This window comes from Rhinatrema bivittatum, chromosome 6 (genome assembly GCF_901001135.1).
Source record: "Rhinatrema bivittatum chromosome 6, aRhiBiv1.1, whole genome shotgun sequence".
Lineage (NCBI taxonomy): Eukaryota > Metazoa > Chordata > Amphibia > Gymnophiona > Rhinatrematidae > Rhinatrema > Rhinatrema bivittatum.
This window is the reverse complement of record NC_042620.1, coordinates 343718735-343741399: the sequence shown is the minus strand read 5'-3', so window position 1 is coordinate 343741399 and position 22665 is coordinate 343718735. Positions and strand designations below refer to the sequence as shown.

At 42.6% G+C, this 22665-nt stretch overlaps 1 protein-coding gene across 1 annotated transcript in view; it reads right to left on the bottom strand.

The window, feature by feature from the left end:
- The window catches only part of LOC115093320, a 211272-nt gene that overhangs the window by 14738 nt on the left and 173869 nt on the right, over positions 1-22665 (bottom strand). The window contains exon 6 of the mRNA XM_029604958.1: positions 101-184. Within this exon, the coding sequence (XP_029460818.1) occupies positions 101-184 (84 nt within the window). The remainder of the gene's footprint in view (positions 1-100; positions 185-22665) is intronic.

The window sequence follows — 22665 nt, the reverse complement described above, 5'->3', positions numbered from 1 at the left end:
AGATTAATAGGGTTAATCATGAAAATATGGATACAAAACATTTTCTGACAATGTCATAAATAAATACTACAGTGTTTGCATTGTAAATATAATTCCTTACCCTCTTCATGTTCAAAATTGGCTTCTTCATTCTCTGGTTGTTGCATAACTTTTTCATCGGCATTTAATGAGGATTCTGAGTTTGCTGTCATGATAAAAGGTCAAATTAATTTTCTTGTATTACTAAACATAGAGGGGGTCATTTTGCAAGACCAGCATTGCTTTTATGGCAGTTGTGTTCATATTTTATGCCGGTTTTCAAAGGGAAAGTGCATGCATACTTTCCCTTTGAAAATTATTCCATCAAAACTATCCACACATATTAACAGCAGCTAATATGTGTACATAAGTTTTATCAGGAAAATGTACATGCTTACTTTGAAAATGAAGAAGTATACGTGTAAATGCAAAGCCCTCCCCAATTCCACCCTTAGGAACGCCTCTGCTTACTGTTTGGAAACTTACGCTAATGCTTGCCATGCACATGTAAGTTTACCAACATATTGGGTGGGCAATTTTGTAATGGGCAATTTCTGTGGGAAAAGCAGTGTTTTACCCACAGAAAAAGCTTTGAAAATTGCCCTCAGTATCTGGCTTTATAATCAAAATTTCTACTATTTAGCTCATTGATTTACTGAAGTAGACTGAACGTATGCCTTGCTAACAGTAACTAAACAATTCTTATGTGCCGAATCATTTCCAGGAAACAACCTGTGCACCAGCCTGGAACTAGTAAAGTACCCAAGATTAAACTGTAACTCAAACAATAATATTAGACCAGGGGTAGGCAGCTCCAGCAATGGAGTGCCTCAAACAGGATATCTACAATGAATATGTAGGAGGTATATTTCCATGCACTGCCTCCAAGGTATACATATATATCTCATGATTATTCATTGTGGATGACTTGAAAACCAGACTTGTTTGCGGCTTACCAGGATAGGAGTTGCAACCCCTGGATCAGACTGTCAACAACATTTTTCTTTTCATGCAGATTTTTAAAAATAATTTTTGCATAGGTGGAGAGAAAAAAAGAACTATTTGAAAATGGATTTGCTTTTTAAAGTGCTCTAACTATAAAGTAAGTACAGTATCTGCCTCATATTGTATTCTGACTCAGGTACTGAAACAAAACAAAAACAATGCTTGCTGATAAAACTAGGGATCATACTCTGGCTTAGACATCAGAGCAGTTTATTCAGGTTTAGATATCTGACTCTAGGATCACAGTAGTACATTCTGGCTCTGGTATTCTTTCCCCAATATCACAGCAGGGCAGACCTGGAGTTGCTGTCTGGTAGTTCTGGCAAATGCCATAGTGGCTAGTGCCAGCTGGAGCTGATTCTGTCCTTGTGAAAAAATATGGTATGTTTATTGGGAAACATTACTATCCAGCAGATTGCAGGTAGCTCACCAGTGTCCCAAGGGAAAAAGGGGACCTTGAGCTGCGAGGCATAATACATCACAAATGCATTCCTAGAATTCGTCAGGTGCCATCATGCGGCAGGTTCCTAGAATTATTTGGCCAGCATCCTGCATGCCGCGTAGCACAGGTTTTCTCAGATGTGTGTCAGCGTATCATAAGAGTTGTGGCATTGGAATTTGAAAACATCTTGCTGAGAAAACAAACTGAACCTGAGGCATATTATATTCATAGAAAGGTGACGATGAATGGGAAAGAGGGAAGGGCTGTGATAAGGTTCATGTCTGTGAAAAAGAATGGGGAAATGAAGTAGAACAGGACTTTGCTATCTTGTTGTGTATGGAAAACTTAGATTTTAAGTCCATCTTCAAATTCTGGTTTGCCCATCTGATCAGTTCATGTTTTTTTAACTGTCATTCAAAACAAGACCCCAGTGATGTTGTTATAAAAGAACGTGTTTTTTCAGGCCTGGATTTGTCAATAAGCAGACTAAGCCTCTGCCTAGGGTAGAAAAGATTGGAGGGGGGCAGCAGGCTGTCTGAAGATTTTCTGCCTTCCTGCAGTGCAGAATCTCATTCTGCAGATAACAGCCCCCTGCCTCCTGATCCAGCCCCTTCCCTCCCCTCCCAGGCAGCGAGCAGGAAAAAGGAAGAGAGGGGTGCGCCTGGAGCAGATGGTTAGGAAAGACTGAGTGGGAGATCATTGAGGGATGAGAGGGACATGTATCTGTGTGTGTAAAAGGGGAATGGGGAAGGGAGGCAGCGTTTCTGTGGGTCAGAGAGAAGAGTTGGTGCTGGGTGGGGGTGGGGGCGTCTGTGGCAGATTGGATGAGAGGTTAGAGAAGGGATGCAAGGGAGAGCAGTATAGGGAAACCTGCTTCCTCCTCAGTCCACTCTTTCCCCCACCTCCTTCACCACTAGTGCAATTCACATCCTATTCCCCAGCTCTAGGAACCTCTGATCCTTCCTACCTCTTCCTTCTCCCCAGTTCCTGAAACCCACTCCCAACCCCTCCCTCCTTCCTCCCCTCCTTCTCTTCTTTCCCAGATTCCTCATCTTCCCCAGATCCCATCTCTGCTCCTTTTCTTCTCCCCATTCTAATTCCTCCTTCCTTTCTCTTCCAATCCCTGATTCTTGCTGTTATGAATCCTCCTGTAGCGGTGCTACGGGAGGCTCCTTACCTCTTACTGGAGGCTGCTCCGAAGCTGGGGTCTTGCCTACGAACTATCCAGGATTTGCTCCAGGGCCTGGGAGGCCTCGATGTCCTTGGGGCCTGCCTGAGGCTTGCTTGGGTCTGCATGGACTTCCTGGTTTGAGCCATGCCCTTCTCCCTAGGGGCCGGCCCGAAGCACTTCTCCTCAGTTATAGGGCCAGCTAGGTGTGGCCCATCAAAACTCCTCCCAGGGAGTCGCCTGTCTGCAGCCCTATAAAAGGGCTGTTCCTGCATTTCTTCACTGCCTTGCATCGTAGTGTCTTCAGTCCTGGAGGCTCCTGCCTGCCAGTGCTCCGACAGGTCCCTTTGTCTTCTTCGTGGAGCTCCTAGTCTCGTCTCGTCTGCTTCTCTTCATGTCTTCATTGCCTGAGGTCCCCGTCCAAATGTCTTGGTGTCTTGTCGTCTGATGTCCCACTTCCTGATGTTCCTGGTTCCTTGGTGTCCTTGTTCCAGTGCTCTGGAGCCTTCTGTTCTGCCGGCCGTGAATCTCCGTGTGATTCTTCTCCGTCTTGGGAGATGCCGGCAGAGGACTCTGTCCTGTAATCCTAGCCGTCCTGTCCTGCCAGCCTTTGTGGTGCTCTGGATGACACCGGCTTTGTTGTCAAAGTCCCGCCTCAGCTGGATCCCTTCCTGCGCTCATCCTGCTCTCCTCATGGTCCGTGACCAGCCTCCTTGGGCTGTGTAGGGCGCGTAGTGGGACAGGGTGGTCCGCGACCAGTCCATTGGGTCCGCCCGTGAAGGTGGGCTGAGTAGGGCACCCTGAGACAGTGCCAATGTCTACCTTCCCAGCTTCTTGTCTCGTCTGGACTTCTTCAAGTTCCTCGTTTCGTCTCTGATGCCGTTGCATCAGCCTTGGTGTCATGCCTGCTCATCATTCTTGGTGTCATGTCATCGCTTCAACCTTGGTGTCATGTCTTCGCATCAACCCGTGGCTGTGATGCCGTTGCTTCAACCTTGGTGTCATGTCTTCGTGTCAAGGCCTTCATCTGCCCCTATCCTCAGTCCGGCCTGCTGCTCCATGCCAATCCCAGCGGCAGGTCTGAAAGGGCTTGGAACGATCGGAGGACCGTTCCCCTACCAACATCATCTTGTTGTTGGCTCTGGGAGCTTGCAGGCCTGGCAGAGTTTAAGACTGTGTTCTGCCATGCTGGGACACGTTGCCAACCCTCGGTTTGGTCCTGGATTCGTCTGGGGTCGGGCTGAGGCCCAAGGGCACACTAAAACCCGCCCTACACAACACTTGCTCCCTCTTCTTCTCCTCTCCCCATCCCTAAGATCTCCTCCCTGTATTGATACTTGAGATCCCTTTTCCACACCCAATAAAAGGAAAATAAATGATATAGGCACAATGTAATATAAAAGACGGAAAGGTTTGTCAATGTACTTCAGAATTTTCCCGTTATTGCCACAGAATATACACTGAGGTTCAGCTGGAATCTCTAGGACTGTATCTTAGATCTACTCCTTTCTGTTCTGTTCCCCTTATCGGAGAAGGCAGGGGGTGAGGGAGCAGGCAAACAGCACCATCAGTGCCTAGGGGCAGCAAAATCCTAAATCTGGGCAGCAAAATCCTAAATATGTCTCTGGACTCAGCATAAGAATGGAACAAACTGCAAGCAGCCGATCTGGAAAGAAAAAAAATGACATCTTTTCTTCAGTGTGGTTGTCCTTTTCCAAGAATGCTGAGAGAAGTTCATTTATTGAAGGAATAAGACACAAGACATATCCAGCAAAGGATCAAAGAACCTGAAGAATGGATATTGCAGAAAGGTTGTACTGAAGCTTACTTTTTGAAAATATAGGAATATTACAGTTCTCAAATCAAATGTGGACATGGCGAGAGCAAGTGTGGAGTGAATTATTTATACTGCCACAGTAATAGGCTAGCGCAGACTTGATATAGGGAAAATAAGTCAGAAGATGCCTACATATTGGAGAACACACATTTTTTGGAACTTGTTATGCTTCTTAGTAAATACAGTCTTTGCCCTAGATTTATCAAATTGCTGTAAATATTGCATGTGGTAGAAAAAGGGGTGTGTTTTATGGTAATTTCCTAATTATTGCTATGCATTACTGTAAAGTGTGTTAACTTTTTGTACTAATACCTACATAATTGCAGAGAGAGAGAGAGAGAGAGAGAGAGAGAGAGAGAGAGAGAGAGAGAGAGAGAGAGAGAGAGAGAGAGAGAGAGCGAGCACCTCTCTCCAAGGCCCTTGTAGTAGTTAGCTTTTTATATCTCTATAGGAGGCCCACCTAGTAACTCGAAGTGAGGTTTAGGTAGTAGTGTAGGGGTAAGGGGCTACTTTTACATGCAGAGTGTGACATACGAATAGAACAGTACACTCTTGTGAAGATTTGATGTCCTTCGGAGTGAGAAAACTCACACAAAGATGAGATTTGTACAGTGTTCTCTCAACCTAGCGGGATGGACTCTCTACCTGGGTAACATCAAGGTAGGTTGAGAGAACATTGTACAAATCTCATCTTTGTGTGAGTTTCCTCACTCCGAAGGACATCAAATCTTCCCAATGGTGTACTGTTCTGTTCGTACATCTCAGTCTGCATGCAAAAGTGGCCCCCTAACTATTACCTAAACCTAACTTTGAGTTACTAGGTGGGCCTCCTATAGTAGAATAAATAGTTGCTTATTATGTTGCCACTCCCAGAAGCACACACTCTCTCTCACCCACCCTCCCTCCCTCCCCCTTCTCCCCCCACATTCCGGCCCTTCCCCATTATTTTCAGTGATATCGTGCATTATAGCTTCGCAAAGTGTGAAGCCAGCCCACTTTTTGAGAAATCCTGCCCCAGACTTCTCCCCAATCCCTCCCCTTTTAAAAATTTGCATCGCACCATGTGTTATGGTGCTTATTGTGTGCGTTAAAGCATTTTTCGCATGCGAAAACGCCATAACGTGATTGATAAATGACCCTGTTTATTTGCAAAGGTAAATAACTTACTGCTAAGAGAGAAGCAAAACGTTACATTCCTCAGGAGAAAAAGACAGGTGGTCTTTGTAACTTTGCTCTCCAAAAGTACTGTTCATGCAGTTATAGAAACAATTTGACAACTTTTTCAGGAGACTGTTGTAAGTGGTATGACAGAAGCTGGAATGTGCTCAGTACAGATTGACACCGCACAGGACATCATTTTTAAAGATCAGTGCTCTGATATTGTTTGCTACATAATAGATCAAATTCTTGACAAGCTGCCTGCAGATGCTAATATAATAGAAGCAAATACAGGGTTGTTGTTTTTTTTGCATTTCAAATACATCATGCATCAAGACACTCTTGACAAAAGAACAAGCAAGTTCTTCAAGGTTGAAGCACAGAGGGTTTTTCTTTTTTTGCCTACATGAGACAGTTACATACAGGGTTTGTCCCCTAAAGTTCGAAACTGGATTCTGAATAAATAAACTTGGATATCTTATTTTGACTTCACTTGAAAATCTACTGCAGAGAATAGATGGAGGAATCTTGGGAATGGAGGTTGGGAAAAGGATGGGTAGATTGAGGAAGGTGGGGATAAGGGGAGATGCACAATGATCATTACATTGAAAAATGTTTATAAAGTATTGGATTCCATTTGTTACAATACTTGGTGGGGGTAGCAGAACCCACATTTCCTGCCATTGTGTTTTATGTACATGTTCCTTTTCTATGATTTCTAAGATATGATAATGTAAAATAGTTGGCAGTGATATTTTGATTTTCAATAAAAAGATTTAAAGCAAGAAAAAAACAGGAATTAAACAAAGATGAAACAAAATTTATAAGAATCTGTTTCTGCAGAGAAAGGGGCAATTCAAAGAAATAATTAGCACATAAGAAAATAGAAAAAAAATTTAGACAAGAAGTAAACAGCCTGCAGTCTATATTAAAAAAAGACCTAAATCAACTGTGTAGTCTACATAATCTCCCATCACATTCAAGCTTTTGGAATCTAGGAAATAATGTAATTGCGAAGTCTCAAAGAAAATATAACGATACTCAGCAAGAACTAATACACATGTACAAGGAAAGCTAATAAATATTTCAGCGCCCAGTATCTTTGTGCATCTCCAGAATGTTCTGCCTACATGCTGTGTGACCTTACATACATCAGGAAGTATCCATATTCTCTGGCCATAAAACAATTCCTGCTGCTTCTTAGAAAACTAATGCAGAATGGCGTCCCTCTCTTGAGGAAATATGAAAGACACCAACAATGCTTCAAAGTCCCGTCCTTTTGGGATCCCTTGCAAAAAAATAGTCAGTTCCAAACTATCAATGGACAGTTCTCTATCTTACACCCTTCCAGCTTGATTTTCTCTCCTTTTCCCAGATGGTAAATAAAAAGTTGTACTAAAAGGAGGAACAGCCTTCCCTGAGATTCCTAACTTCCCACTGTTGGTGTCCCTTTCAGAGGAAGGGCAGTCCTTGACAAGCCTTGCAGTTCTCAGCCTGTAGCAATGAAAGGGGCTGAGCTGAGAGGAGACTTATTGGATGTTCTGAGATGCTATAGGACTGAGGTGATCCTATCGATCCTACTAAAGGGGTCTGGTAAGAAAGAGAAAACCTAGTGGTTAGAGCAGCGGACTATAAACCTGCAAAATTAGGGTACAAATCCCACTGCTGCTCCTTCTAACCTTGGGCAAGTCACTTTACCCTTTGTTGCCTTTTAGAAACCTCAAACATCATATACAAGTAATGACACATGAATAAATTTGCTCATATAAAAAGGGAGTGGGCCAGAGATATTCCAGGACAGGACAAACATTTTACACATATAAAGTGCTATTTTAAAACCTGCGAATGCGACGCGCGCATGACATACATGAAAATAAGAACATAAGAACATGCCATACTGGGTCAGACCAAGGGTCCATCAAGCCCAGCATCCTGTTACCCACAGTGGCCAATCCAGGCCATAAGAACCTGGCAAGTACCCAAAAGCTAAGTCTATCCCATGCTACTGATGCTAGTAATAAGAGTGGCTATTTTCTAAGTCAACTTAATTAATAGCAGGTAATGAACTTCTCCTTCAAGGACTTATCCAAACCTTTTTTAAACACAGCTACACTAACTGCACTAACCACATCCCCTGGCAACAAATTCCAGAGTTTAATTGTGCGTTGACTGAAAAATAACTTTCTCCAATTAGTTTTAAATGTGCCACATGCTAAGTTCAGGACGTGCCCCCTAGTCTTTCTATTATCCAAAAGAGTAAATAACCGATTCACATTTATTTACCCATTCTAGACCTCTCATGATTTTAAACACATCTATCATATCCCCCCTCAGCCGTCTCTTTCGAAACTGAAAAGTCCTAACCTCTTTAGTCTTTCCTCATAGGAGAACTATTCCATCCCCTTTATCATTTTGGTTGCCCTTCTCTGACCTTCTCTATCACAACTATATCTTTTTTGAGATGCGGCGACCAGAATTGTACACAGTATTCAAGGTACGGTCTCACTATGGAGCGATACAGAGGCATTATGACATTTTCCATTTTATTCACCATTTCACTGAATCGACAATTTCAATGGGTAATCCATTATGACACCTAGATCTCTTTCTTGGGTGGTAGCTACTAATATGGAACCTAACATTGTGTAACTATAGCATGGGTTATTTTTCCCTATATGCATCACCTTGCACTTATCCACATTAAATTTCATCTGCCATTTGGAATCTCAATTTTCCAGTCTCACAAGGTCTTCCTGCAATTTATCATAATCTGCTTGTGATTTAACTACTCTGAATAATTTTGTATCATCTGCAAATTTGATGACCTCACTCACTGTATTTCTTTCTAGATCATTTATAAATATATTGAAAAGTACGGGTCCCAATTCAGATCTCTGAGGCACTCCACTGCCCACTCCCTTCCCCTGAGAAAATTGTCCATTTAATCCTACTCTCTGTTTCCTGTCTTTTAGCCAGTTTGTAATCCACGAAAGGACATCGCCACCTATCCCATGACGTTTTACTTTTCCTAGAAGCCTCTCATGAGGAACTTTGTGAAATGCCTTCTGAAAATCCAAACACACTATATCTACTGGTTCACCTTTATCTACATGTTTATTAACTCCTTCAAAATAGTGAAGCAGATTTGTGAGGCAAGACTTGCCTTGGGTAAAGCCATGCTGACTTTGATCCATTAAACTATGCCTTTCTATATGTTCTGTGATTTTGATATTTAGAACACTTTCCACTATTTTTCCTGGCACTCAAGTCAGGCTAACTGGTCTGTAGTTTCCCAGATTGCCTCTGGAGCCCTTTTTAAATATTGGGGTTACAATAGCTACCCTCCAGTCTTCAGGTACAAAGAATGATTTTAATGATAGGGTACAAATTTTACCAATAGGTCTGAAATTTCATTTTTTAGTTCCTTCAGAAACCTGGGGTGTATACCATCCAGTCCGGGTGATTTATTACTCTTCAGTTTGTCAATCAGGCCTACAGCATCTTCTAGGTTCACCTTGATTTGGTTCAGTCCATCTCAATCATTACCCATGAAAACCTTCTCCGGTACGGGTAACTCCCCAACATTCTCTTCAGTAAACACAAAGCAAAGAAATCATTTAATCTTTCTGCAATGGCCTTATCTTCTCTAAGTGCCCTTTAACCCCTGAATCATCTAATGGTCCAGCTGACTCCCTCACAGGCTTTCCGCTTTGGATATGTTTAAAAAGTTTTAATGTGAGTTTTTGCCTCTACAGCCAAATTCTTTTCAAATTCTCTCTTAGACTGTCTTATCAATGTCTCACATTTAACTTGCCAAAGCTTATCCATTATCCTATTTTCTTCTGTTGGATCCTTCTTCAAATCTTTGAATGAAGATCTTTTGGCTAAAATAGCTTCTTTCACCTCACCTTTTTAACCATGTCGGTAATTGTTTTGCCTTCCTTCCACCTATCTTAATGTGTGGAATACATCTGGACTGTGCTTCTAGAATGGTATTTTTTTTTATAATGACCATGCCTCTTGCACACTTTTTTCCTTTGTAGCTGCTCCTTTCAGTTTTTTTCTAACTATTTTTCTCATTTTATCAAAGTTTCTCTTTTGAAAGTTTAGCATTAGAACCATGGATTTGCTTACTGTCCCCCTTCCAGCCATTAATTCAAATTTGATCATATTATGATCACTATTGCCAAGTGACCTCACCACCATTACCTCTCTCATCAAATTCTGTGCTCCACTGAGAATTAGATCTAAAATTGCTCCCTCTCTCAATGGTTCCTGAACCAATTACTCCATAAAACTGTCATTTATTCAATCCAGGAACTTTATCTCTCTAGCATGTCCCAATGATATATTTACCCAGTCAATATTGGGGTAATTGAAATCTCCCATTATTACCACACTATCAATTTGGTTAGCTTCCCTAATTTCTTTTAGTATTTTACTGTCCGTCTCACCATCTTGACCAGGTGGACAGTAGAATACTCCTATCACTATAGTCTTCCCCGACACACAAGGGATTTCTACTCATAAAGATCCAATTGTGCATTTAGTCTCGTGCAGGATGTTTATCCTGTTGGACTCTATGCCATCCCGGACATAAAGTGCTACACCACCTCCCGGGTGCTCCTCTCTGTCATTTTGATTTAATTTGTACCCTGGTATAGCACTGTCCCATTGGTTATCCTCATTCCACCTTGTCTCTCAGATGCCAATTAAATCTTTGTCATCATTCACTGCTATACATTCTCCCATCTTAAATCTTAGACTTCTCGCATTAGCATATAATCATTTCAAAGTTTGGTTTTTGTTTGTATTTTCATTCTGCTTTTTAATTGATAGGGATAAGTTAGAATATTTTAGCTCAGGTGAGTTTTTAGTTACAGGCACTTGGACTACTTTTCTAATTATTGGAACCTCACTGTCGGGATGCCCTAATTCTAATGCATCATTAATATCCTTTGAAGATACATCGCTCCGAACCTTGTGCTGCTGAGCGACTGTCGGCTTTCCCCTTTGTTCTAGTTTAAAAGCTGCTCTATCTCCTTTTTAAAGGTTAGCGCCAGCAGTCTGGTTCCACCCTGGTTAAGGTGGAGCCCATCCCTTTGGAAAAGACTCCCCCTTCCCCAAAAGGTTCCCCAGTTCCTAACAAAACTGAATTCCTCTTCCTTGCACCATTGTCTCATCCACGCATTGAGACTCTGGAGCTCTGCTGCCTCTGGGGACCTGCGCGTGGAACAAGGAACATTTCAGAGAATGCTACCCTGGAGGTTCTGGATTTAAGCTTTATTTATTTATTTATTTATTTTTAGTTTTTTTATACCGATTTTCCTGCATAGAATGCATATCAAACCGGTTTAGAATGAAACAGAATAAGCAGGAAGTAAAATTCCTTAGTCTAATACATTTAAATGTCAATAATGAAATAATTTTAAACAAAGCAAAAAGCTAAACAACATTAATAAAAGTTAAATTATTAACAAAAACATAAATACAATTATATTAGAAGGAGCACAAAGGTTAGCCCGAAGGGGAGCACAAAATTTGGCTACCAGAACCTCACTCCCATGTTTTCCTGTGTCATTGGTGCCCACATGTACCACGACAGCCGGCTTCTCCCCAGCACTGTCTAAAATCCTATCTAGGTGACACATGAGGTCCACCACCTAATTATCAGGTCTAAAGTCAGAATATAATTATATGTAGGCAAATACTGACTGGTTGAGGGTTCTGGGTAAACTGGGGGGTGTGCAGATTAAAGAATGACCTAGACTGGGCAAATTGGTGGACAAGTTGGTTTAACTGGTAATTTCCTTCATGCACACATCTCGAGAAGTGCTAAGGAATATATGCAAGTTACATTTCCTTGTTTAAATGATTAAAATCAAGAGCATAATTACTTGTGTATAGCATATGTCCTCCACTGACCTGGATAATTTTTTAGTTATCTAGATAAATCTTAAAGAGCACTCCATAATTCTATTTAGGTCAAAAGCTGTAATTAGAGATACCAACAGCGTTCCTTTATCAATTATTTCTAATTCAGAATTTTCAAGAAAATTTGTCAAATCATTTTGGGACTGGATATTGCTGCACTTCCTGGCCGTGTCCGCTCACAGTTGGTCACAGGCTTTTTTTCCACCTTCCCTTTCTTATTTTTTTTTTGCCAATTCCTTTTATATTGTCTTTTTTTCTATTTCTTTTCTCTCCATCTGTCTTCTTCCCTCAAACACACAGTCAGTTTCTCATTCTCACATGCTTTCTCTCTCTCTCTCTCTCTCTCACACACACACACACACACACACACACAGGCTCTCACTCTCACATGCTCTCTCTCATACAATCATTCATACTCACAGTCTCTCACTGGCACATGCTGTCTGACTCTCACACAAACAGGCTCTCTCTCATACAAGCATTCATACACACAGTCTCTCACTGGCACATGCTGTCTGAGTCTCACACACACAGGCTCTCTCTCACTCCCACATGCTGTCTTGCTCAAGCACAGGCTCTCACTGTCACATGCTGTCTCTCTCTCACACACAGAGGCTCTCACATGCTGTCTCTGCAAACATTCAGGCTTCACTCCCACACACAGTCTCTCAACTCATCTCATACACGCACACATACACACTCTACACAGGCCCTCAGCCTCTCTCTCACCTCTGGGCCTCTTCTTTACGGGTCACCACAGGTAACCCGTAAAGAGCCCATCTCTGCAGTGGCCCTGGTCTTCTCGGGCCGCGCTGCTCCTCTTCTGCACGTGGCTGATGCTACTCCTCCTTCCTGCCCGCGCGGCTCCAGCTACATTTTTCTTCTGGGGCCGCGCGGGCAGGAAGGAGGAGGAGATTCAGCCACTGCTGGTGCTCCTCCTCCTTCCTGCCAGCGTGGCCCCGGAAGGAGGAGGAGCATCAGCCACTGCGCAGGCAGGAAGGAGGAGGAGCACCTGCATTATGCAGGGCGTGATGGGGCGGGGCAGCGGACAGCATCCACCCCACAAAGTGTGCTCTGAACTGCCGCAGAGCAGAGCACACTGTCAGTGTTTAGTGCTGGTCTGCGGTGGCACCGCGGACCGGCAAAAAACCCCCAACGGCCCGGTCCTGGTCCGTGAACCGGTGGTTGGGAAGCCCTGGTCTAGGGTCACCATGGTTGGCCGGGTTGGGACTCCCACGGTCTCACTGCTCACGATGAGGAGAGGTGATGGTCTGGTCTGGTGGTATCGGGTGAGTGAGCTGGATCACAAGGGCAGCCCATGAGGCGGCAAATGTAACAGGACAAAATGAACTACCATGTTGTCATGGACCTCCAGACCTAACCCTGGCCGCATGACTCTTAGAAGTAATTTGCCTGAACCACCTGAATCGATTTCCCTCCATCTTGTCTCTGAATTGCTCAAAATAATTGAGCCAAGCCCTATCCTCATAATCTCTATAAGCTCCCAAAATGCTGTCTGCATAAGTCAACAATGCCCCATACTGTGATGAGTCATAATGACCCACCATACTGGCTAAACATAGGAAACATCTAACCCCCAATTTAAAATGTTCCTCAGAACTTTCAAACCTTTGCTCCCTTCCTTACTCCTTTTCTTGCCTTTCTTTCTAGCCTGCTTGCTGCCTCTCCTTCCCTCCAGTAACCTAACTGTATCAGTGTAAGATTTCTTCTTAATTTTTCTCCATAGTCTCCTGAGTACTCCCTCCCACAGATCAGTCAGAGCCACTAACGCAGGATGACTCATATTGTGCCGCAGACACCCCACCTGATCACCCATTGCTGCCTCTGGCCTGGCATCAGAGGAACCGGATGAAGACTCAGAGGACGACGAAGAACTGGATGAGGACAAACTGCACCGTCGTGGATTCTTATGCTTAGCTGCCTTTACTCTCTCTCCTTCCAAGGGCCCACTATCTACTGTCTGCCCACTTGGGACACTGCTTTGCTCCTGACCACTAGTCTGCTCCTCTGGCTGGAAGCCTGCCTGCCCTATCGCACACGCACGCGCCAGAACCCGAGGACCGGCTTTTCACACTGAGTCATGGTCGACCTGTGACATTGCCTCTTGCCCGCCACTGCCTGACGCACCACCATGCAGCAAATCATTCTCACTCAAATTCCTCCAGGCCTTCTGCTGCGACATGCCCGGCCTATCTGAAAAAAACAGAAGCACAAGCAGTGCTACCTGTTGCAAATGCCCCTCCAACAATTCCCACCTCCCCTCTGCTCCTTAGCTCCTCCCAGTTTGACTCCGCACCTTGCTTTTCCGATGTAACGAAGGCATCAGAGTCTCCCGCTTCACACCACTCACTCCTACCCCATCCTCTATAACCCCTCCCCCATACACATTCATACATAGAAACATAGAAGTGAAGGCAGAACCTTTTGGTCCATCCAGTCTGCCCAGCAAGCTCCCATAGTTACCAGTTTCCCATACTTATCAGTTATTCAGTCCGCCAAAGTCAGGGCTCTTGTTGGTTACTGTTTGAGTCCAATTTCCTTCCCCCCCTGCCGTTGAAGCAGAGAGCAATGTTAGAGTTGCATCAGAAGTGTAGTATCAGGCATTTTGGTTAAGGGTAGTAGATGGTAGTAAGTTACCCCCATGCTTATTTGTTTTCCAAGACTGTACAGTTCAATGTCCTTGTTGGTTGACTGAATCCCATTCCTCTTTTCCCCCTGTCATTGAAGCAGAGTTGCATCAGAGTATGAAGGCTTATTTGTTAAGGGTAGTGTCCGCCACACCAGTAAGTTACCCCCAAGCCTCTTACTTCACTCCCCTTCCCCTTGCCTTTAGGAATCCACAGTGTTTATCCAATGCCCTTTTGAAATCTTGTACAGTTTTTGCTTTCACCACCTCTTCTGGCAAGGCATTCCAGGCATCCACCACCCTCTCTGTGAAGAAATATTTCCTGACATTGATTCTGAGTCATTCTCCCTGGAGTTTCTTTTCATAACCCCTAGTTCTATTGGATTCTTTCCAGCAGAAAAGGTTTATTGTTGATCGTGCATCATTAAAACCTTCAAGTATCTGAAGGTCTATATCATATCTCCCCTGCACCTCCGATCCCCCAGAGTTACATATTTAGGTCCTTCAGCTTCTCCTCATAAGTCATTTGATGGAGAACTCCCACCATTTTGGTTGCCTTCTCTGGACCGCCTCTAACCTGTCTCTGTTTCTTTTGAGATATGGTCTCCAGAACTGAACACAGCACTCCAGATGAGTCCTCACCAAGGATCTGTACAAGGGGATTATCACTTCCTTTTTCTTACTAGATATTCCTCTCTATGCAGCCCAGCATTCTTCTAGCCTTGTCACATTGCTTTGCCATCTTTAGATCACTAGACTATCACTCCAAAGTGAATGACCCAACCACTCAACCCCTTTCAAGATCCCTGCTCCCTTTGCCTTTCCAATGCCTGTCACTCATGGCCAGGCACTATTCCACTTGATTCAATGGCCTGATGCTGCAACCCCTTCGATCAGACTGCCGGCTGTATGCTGTCCCCGACCACCTGAAACGCCAAAAGCATGATGTGACAGCTACCGCCCTAATCCCTTTGCCAACATCATAATCAATAGGCCTCGCTTTCCCCGCTTCCACTACCTCAGGACCGGAAGCACCACTAACTATACTGCTCCTCAATCCAAGACCCTCCCACAGCCCTACCTCTGCAAATTTGCTTTCGGTGACACTGGTGACCCGGGCAAAAGCATTAGCAGCCCCCCCCCCCCCCACACACACACTTACCACTTCAGCAGTGACTGTGGGACCCGCCCACCCACAATGCTTCATGACAAATTGAATCATCCCCCATGAACAGAGACTCTGACACAGAATCCAGCCGCTGTGGGCCTCCCTTTGTCCTGCCATGCCAGCTTAAAACAGAACAACAAGACCAGCACGAAGGAGAAAAGAGAAGTCTCCTAGGCTCCACCGCAGGTGAAGTGAAATGATTGCCACCAAGGTAATGACAAACTATCCATACTCAAAGCCCCACCCCCTCCCACAACCAATCAGATGCTCAGCTTTCCATGTTCAAAAAACAACCCTTAAACAAGCAGGAAAAGCTGCTCTCACCCTGCACAAGGAGGGAGTGCATGCCCTTACCTAGCGCCATGTTAATAGCGGTGGATATTGCGTAATACCTTCCCAGTCTTACGCTAAATTCCATCATTTTAATAACCAGTTAGGCTTTGTTGAAGGCAGTTTTTATTTATTTATTTATTTATTATTACTTTTGGGGGTGAATAGGGTGCACTAAAAATGATAGAAAGGAAAAACCAAGATTTCATATGTTCTATTATTGTTTCTTTTTAAGAATGATATGAAATATGATAGTCAACATGTTGACATTATCTGTTTCATTTCAAATGAAAGTACATCTTTGTAAAGTTTTTTTTTTTTTTTTTTTTCAGAAATCCTTCAGTCTACTTGAAGTAGAAGACAGTTTTGTTTATTTTTTCATTCTACCTCTGGGAGATATATCAACAGGGTAGGATTTCCCCAAAATTTCAAGTAACGTTGTAGAGGTGTAGGATTGTGGGCATTGCAGTTGGTTACCCTCTTGTGCAGGCCTCTGGAGAAAGGAATCAGGTGCTCAGTACTTGCATTCAATATTGCACCCAATGAAACTCCGCTGTGCCACCATGTCTGACGGAGCAGCAAGAGGAACCCAGGAGTCTGCATGAGCACTTGCCCTTCTCCAAGAAATTAACACTAATTGAAGTGCCCAAAATGTATAACATCAATTTAAGGAAATGCATTGCTAATTCAACTGATGGAATAGCAACTATGCAAAAGTATAGGGTTCTATACATGACTGTCGACAGCATCCCCACATTTAATTCATGAAAGGTGCTATGCTCAGGGATTGACTCTGCAGTTTGGCTAAGCACTTCACTATGTATGTACCGTATATGCAAGCTTTCTCAGAAATTATGATCAGCCAATAAGATCTTGTTGGACATTCCTATGTTGAAGGTGGCAAGATTGGACATTACTTAGGAACCGTGCCTTTTCAACTGCTGGGCCAACATTGTGGAACTAACTTCCAGAAAACTTACAAATGACCAGAGATGTAAAAGATTTTTAAAGGGACCTCAAAACTTTGTTTTTTTATACAGACCTTCAGTACTTAATATTCAACATGACTGCTGTTGAACTGAGCCTAATGGAAGAGGAGAGGATCACCTTGCTGGTGGTTGAAAGGAATCAGTAAGTTTTTGCTTGGGACATTGTCTTTTTTAAAAGTATTGGGGCAAAGTTAACTATTTGGGAATATTATTTAGTGTGTTTGTGCCTTTAATAGTCAGAAAGGCAGTGAATAAACAAGTTAGACTGTTTGTATTTTTAAATAGTCAGTCAATAAGGTAGCAGTAGGTAGTGTGTTTATTTTTAAAAGTCTGCAGAACTGAGTGTTCTCCAGACTTTTAAAGAACTGAGTGTTTATATTTAATACTAACTGAGTGCTTGTATTGAAAAAAAAAAAAACCCACAAAAAAAAAAACCAAACCCAAAAAGTAGCCAGAAGCTAGAAATAAGCTAGGAGCAGTGTATACCTAAGTAAAAAAGTTGAATAGTTCAGCTCAGTTACTCACCTTGGAAAGGTGTTGAGGTAGTGTGATTGGGTTTGAATAGGGACCAACATTTGTTAATCAAGAGAGCAGGAGTCACTCAGGCTGACTAACTGAAGTTAGTCTGTATTTCCCACCCCTAGCTCATCCCTTAATTTATAGGCAGGTGCCACTTTCACAAAAAAAAAAAAAAAAAAATCAACAAAAACTTTATTGAGAATTCGATCAGACCCCTGTAGGCCACTACCAGACATATAGTGAATTCACTAATACATTTAAAGGACGTTAGACACATTCCTACTCCCATAGCAACCTAAAACTTAACTAGGAACTGATCAAAATTGAGATGAAGGCAGCAGTCCAGCAGCAAGAGGGGGGCTTCCCAGTCTTTTGCATCGAGTGTCACATGTATGATTTTTTACCCACCGGTGAGAAGTTATACATGTGCATGCGATGCAAAGAGCTCCTGGCTCTCAGAGAACGAGTCTGATCTCTGGAGGCTAGAGTGGCAGACCTGGAGGAGCTGAGGCAGACAGAGAGGTATATAGATGAGACCTTCAGGGACATAGTAGTCAAGTCCCAACTTCAGACTGGCAGCCCTGGTGCTGCCTTGGAGGAAGAAGGTCTCATGATGGGAGAGCACCAACCAGGTGCAGCAGGAAAGGATCCTGTAGCAGCAGGAAAGGATCCTGTAGCAATGACCTGCTCTCCAGGTGATGCATTGTCCTTTCGCACTGAGGATATCTCCCCAAGGCCTACTGCCCAGGAGGGAAGGGTTAGGTCGGCCGTCATAGTTGGTGATTCGATTATTAGGAATGTAGATAGCTGGGTGGCTAGTGGGCGTGAGGATCGCCTGGTAACATGCCTACCTGGTGCGAAGGTGGCGGACCTCACGCGTCACCTAGATTGGATTTTAGACAGTGTTGGGGAGGATCCGGCTGTCGTGGTACATGTGGGCACCAACGACATAGGAAAATGTGGGAGGGAGGTTCTGGAAGCCAAATTTAGGCTCTTAGGTAGAAAGCTTAAATCCAGAACCTCCAGGGTAGCATTCTCTGAAATGCTCCCTGTTCCACGTGCAGGTCACCAGAGGCAGGCAGAGCTCCGGAGTCTCAATGCGTGGATGAGACGATGGTGCAAGGAAGAGGGATTCAGTTTTGTTAGGAACTGGGGAACCTTTTGGGGAAGGGGGAGTCTTTTCCGAAGGGATGGGCTCCACCTTAACCAGGGTGGAACCAGACTGCTGGCGCTAACCTTTAAAAAGGAGATAGAGCAGCTTTTAAACTAGAACAAAGGGGAAAGCTGACAGTCGCTCAGCAGCACAAGGTTCAGAGGGATGTATCTTCAAAGGATATTAATGATGCATTAGAATTAGGGCATCCCGACAGTGAGGTTCCAATAATTAGAAAAGTAGTCCAAGTGCCTGTAACTAAAAACTCACCTGAGCTAAAAAATTCTAACTTATCCCTATCAATTAAAAAGCAGAATGAAAATACAAACAAAAAACAAACTTTGAAATGTTTGTATGCTAATGCCAGAAGTCTAAGAAGTAAGCTGGGAGAATTAGAATGTATAGCAGTGAATGATGACATAGACTTAATTGGCATCTCAGAGACATGGTGGAAAGAGGATAACCAATGGGACAGTGCTATACCGGGGTACAAATTATATTGCAATGACAGAGAGGAGCACTCGGGAGGAGGTGTGGCGCTTTATGTCTGGGATGGCATAGAGTCCAACAGGATAAACATCCTGCATGAGACTAAATACAAAATTGAATCTTTATGGGTAGAAATCCCTTGTGTGTCGGGGAAGACTATAGTGATAGGGGTATACTACCATCCACCTGGTCAAGATGGTGAGACGGACAGTGAAATGCTAAGAGAAATTAGGGAAGCTAACCAAATTGGTAGTGCAGTAATAATGGGAGACTTCAATTACCCCAATATTGACTGGGTAAATGAATCATCGGGTCACGCTAGAGAGATAATGTTCCTGGATGGAATAATGATAGCTTTATGGAGCAATTGGTTCAGGAACCGACGAGAGAGGGAGCAATTTTAGATCTAATTCTCAGTGGAGCACAGGACTTGGTGAGAGAGGTAATGGTGGTGGGGCCGCTTGGCAATAGTGATCATAATATGATCAAATTTGATTTAATGACTGGAAGAGGAACAGTGTGCAAATCCAAGGCTCTCGTGCTAAACTTTCAAAAGGGAAACTTTGATAAAATGAGAAAAATTGTTGGAAAAAAACTGAAAGGAGCAGCTACAAAAGTAAAAAATGTCTAAGAGGCGTGGTCATTGTTAAAAAATACCATTCTAGAAGCACAGTCCAGATGTATTGCACACATTATGAAAGGTGGAAAGAAGGCAAAACGATTACCGGCATGGTTAAAAGGGGAGGTGAAAGAAGCTATTTTAGCCAAAAGATCTTCATTCAAAAATTGGAAGAAGGATGCAACAAAAGAAAATAGGATAAAGCATAAACATTGGCAAGTTAAATGTAAGACATTGATAAGACAGGCTAAGAGAGAATTTGAAAAGAAGTTGGCTGAAGAGACAAAAACTCACAGTAAAAACTTTTTAAAATATATCCGAAGCAGAAAGCCTGTGAGGGAGTCAGTTGGAGCGTTAGATGATTGAGGGGTTAAAGGGGCACTTAGAGAAGATAAGGCCATCGCGGAAAGATTAAATGATTTCTTTGCTCCGGTGTTTACTGAAGAGGATGTTGGGGAGGTACCCGTAATGGAGAGGGTTTTCATGGGTAATGATTCAGATGGACTGAATCAAATCACGGTGAACCTAGAAGATGTGGTAGGCCTGATTGACAAACTGAAGAGTAGTAAATCACCCGGACTGGATGGTATACACCCCAGAGTTCTGAAGGAACTAAAAAATGAAATTTCAGACCTATTAGTAAAAATTTGTAACTTATCATTAAAATCATCCATTGTACCTGAAGACTGGAGGATAGCAAATGTAACCCCAATATTTAAAAAGGGCTCCAGGGGCGATCCGGGAAACTACAGACCAGTTAGCCTGACTTCAGTGCCAGGAAAAATAGTGGAAAGTGTTCTAAACATCAAAATCACAGAACATATAGAAAGACATGGTTTAATGGAACAAAGTCAGCATGGCTTTACCCAGGGCAAGTCTTGCCGCACAAATCTGCTTCACTTTTTTGAAGGAGTTAATAAACATGTGGATAAAGGTGAACCGGTAAATGTAGTATACTTGGATTTTCAGAAGGCATTTGACAAAGTTCCTCATGAGAGGCTTCTAGGAAAAGTAAAAAGTCATGGGATAGGTGGCGATGTCCTTTCGTGGATTGCAAACTGGCTAAAAGACAGGAAACAGAGAGTAGGATTAAATGGACAATTTTCTCAGTGGAAGGGAGTGGACAATGGAGTGCCTCAGGGATCTGTATTGGGACCCTTACTTTTCAATATATTTATAAATGATCTGGAAAGAAATACGACGAGTGAGATAATCAAATTTGCAGATGACACAAAATTGTTCAGAGTAGTTAAATCACAAGCAGATTGTGATAAATTGCAGGAAGACCTTGTGAGACTGGAAAATTGGGCATCCAAATGGCAGATGAAATTTAATGTGGATAAGTGCAAGGTGATGCATATAGGGAAAAATAACCCATGCTATAATTACACAATGTTGGGTTCCATATTAGGTGCTACAACCCAAGAAAGATCTAGGTGTCATAGTGGATAACACATTGAAATCGTCGGTTCAGTGTGCTGTGGCAGTCAAAAAAGCAAACAGAATGTTGGGAATTATTAGAAAGGGAATGGTGAATAAAACGGAAAATGTCATAATGCCTCTTGTATTGCTCCATGGTGAGACCGCACCTTGAATACTGTGTACAATTCTGGTCGCCGCATCTCAAAAAGATATAATTGCGATGGAGAAGGTACAGAGAAGGGCGACCAAAATGATAAAGGGAATGGAACAGCTCCCCTATGAGGAAAGGTTAAAGAGGTTAGGACTTTTCAGCTTGGAGAAGAGACGACTGAGGGGGGATATGATAGAGGTGTTTAAAATCATGAGAGGTCTAGAATGGGTAGATGTGAATCGGTTATTTACTCTTTCGGATAGTAGAAAGACTAGGGGGCACTCCATGAAGTTAGCATGGGGCACATTTAAAACTAATTGGAGAAAGTTCTTTTTTACTTAACGTACAATTAAACTCTGGAATTTGTTGCCAGAGGATGTGATTAGTGCAGTTAGTATAGCTGTGTTTAAAAAAGGATTGGATAAGTTCTTGGAGGAGAAGTCCATTACCTGCTATTAAGTTCACTTAGAGAATAGCCAGCCACTGCCATTAGCAATGGTAACATGGACTAGACTTAGTTTTTGGGTACTTGCCAGGTTCTTATGGCCTGGATTGGCCACTGTTGGAAACAGGATGCTGGGCTTGATGGACCCTTGGTCTGACCCAGTATGGCATTTTCTTATGTCTTATGTTCTTAATTCCAGGTATATATATTTTTTTTTTTGTGCAAGAATAAGTTTTGTAATTGTTATGATTTTCTGTTTTAAATTTTGTTTCTATTTTGTATGTATTTTGTAAACTGCATCATGCGATGTAGTAGACTGCGATGTATAAGAATTTTAAAATATAAATAAATATATATAAGAAGTGTGATTGCAAGTGTATTACTTTTTGGATTGTTAATTAATGTTGCAATATTTCATCATGAGCCATGTAAACTCATGAATACATAGTAAAATATCAGCCAGGGTTTTCACCACAAAAAAACGTGATTGGAAAATCTCACTGGTGGCCTAAGGATACAGTGCTGAAAAAAGTATTTAGATCATTTTGAAATCTAGATTCTGTTTTGTATGTGGAAATTATTGTTATATTGGAAAGGATTCAAAAGAATTTGGGATCAAAACCTGAAGTACATGTAAAGGCAAAATCATAAACAATTTAATAGTGAAATTCAACGCTGTTCTCATGGCTCAGATCTTTCATTGCATATCTGAATTGACATCACTATTGTCAAATTATCTACAAATAAGTGGATTATATATTTTGAAAACACATCACGTGCTGTCTGGAAGACAAAACAAACTGAAGACATTTAGAACAGATTTTAATATTGATATAAGACCTGCTCATGGTTTCATACATTGGGAAATGTCAAAAAGGGAGAACTGGAAGTTTGTGAATTTGAAGTACAGACTGTTCTGCCAGAAAAAAGAGTAAGGAAAAAGCAACATATGTCAGGCAAATTCACTCAAGATGAAGTCACATCTGATGCTGATAAAACCTCTGAAATACAAGTTCATGACATCAGCATTGACCCAATCACTGACAGCATGAATCATCGTCTTCTTGCAAACAGCACACTCTTCTGATTTCTCTTGTTCAGACCCAAGAAACATTTCTAATATAAGAGATTTTGGACTTTTTGACACAGGAACGGTAGCTTTCAAAGGGGC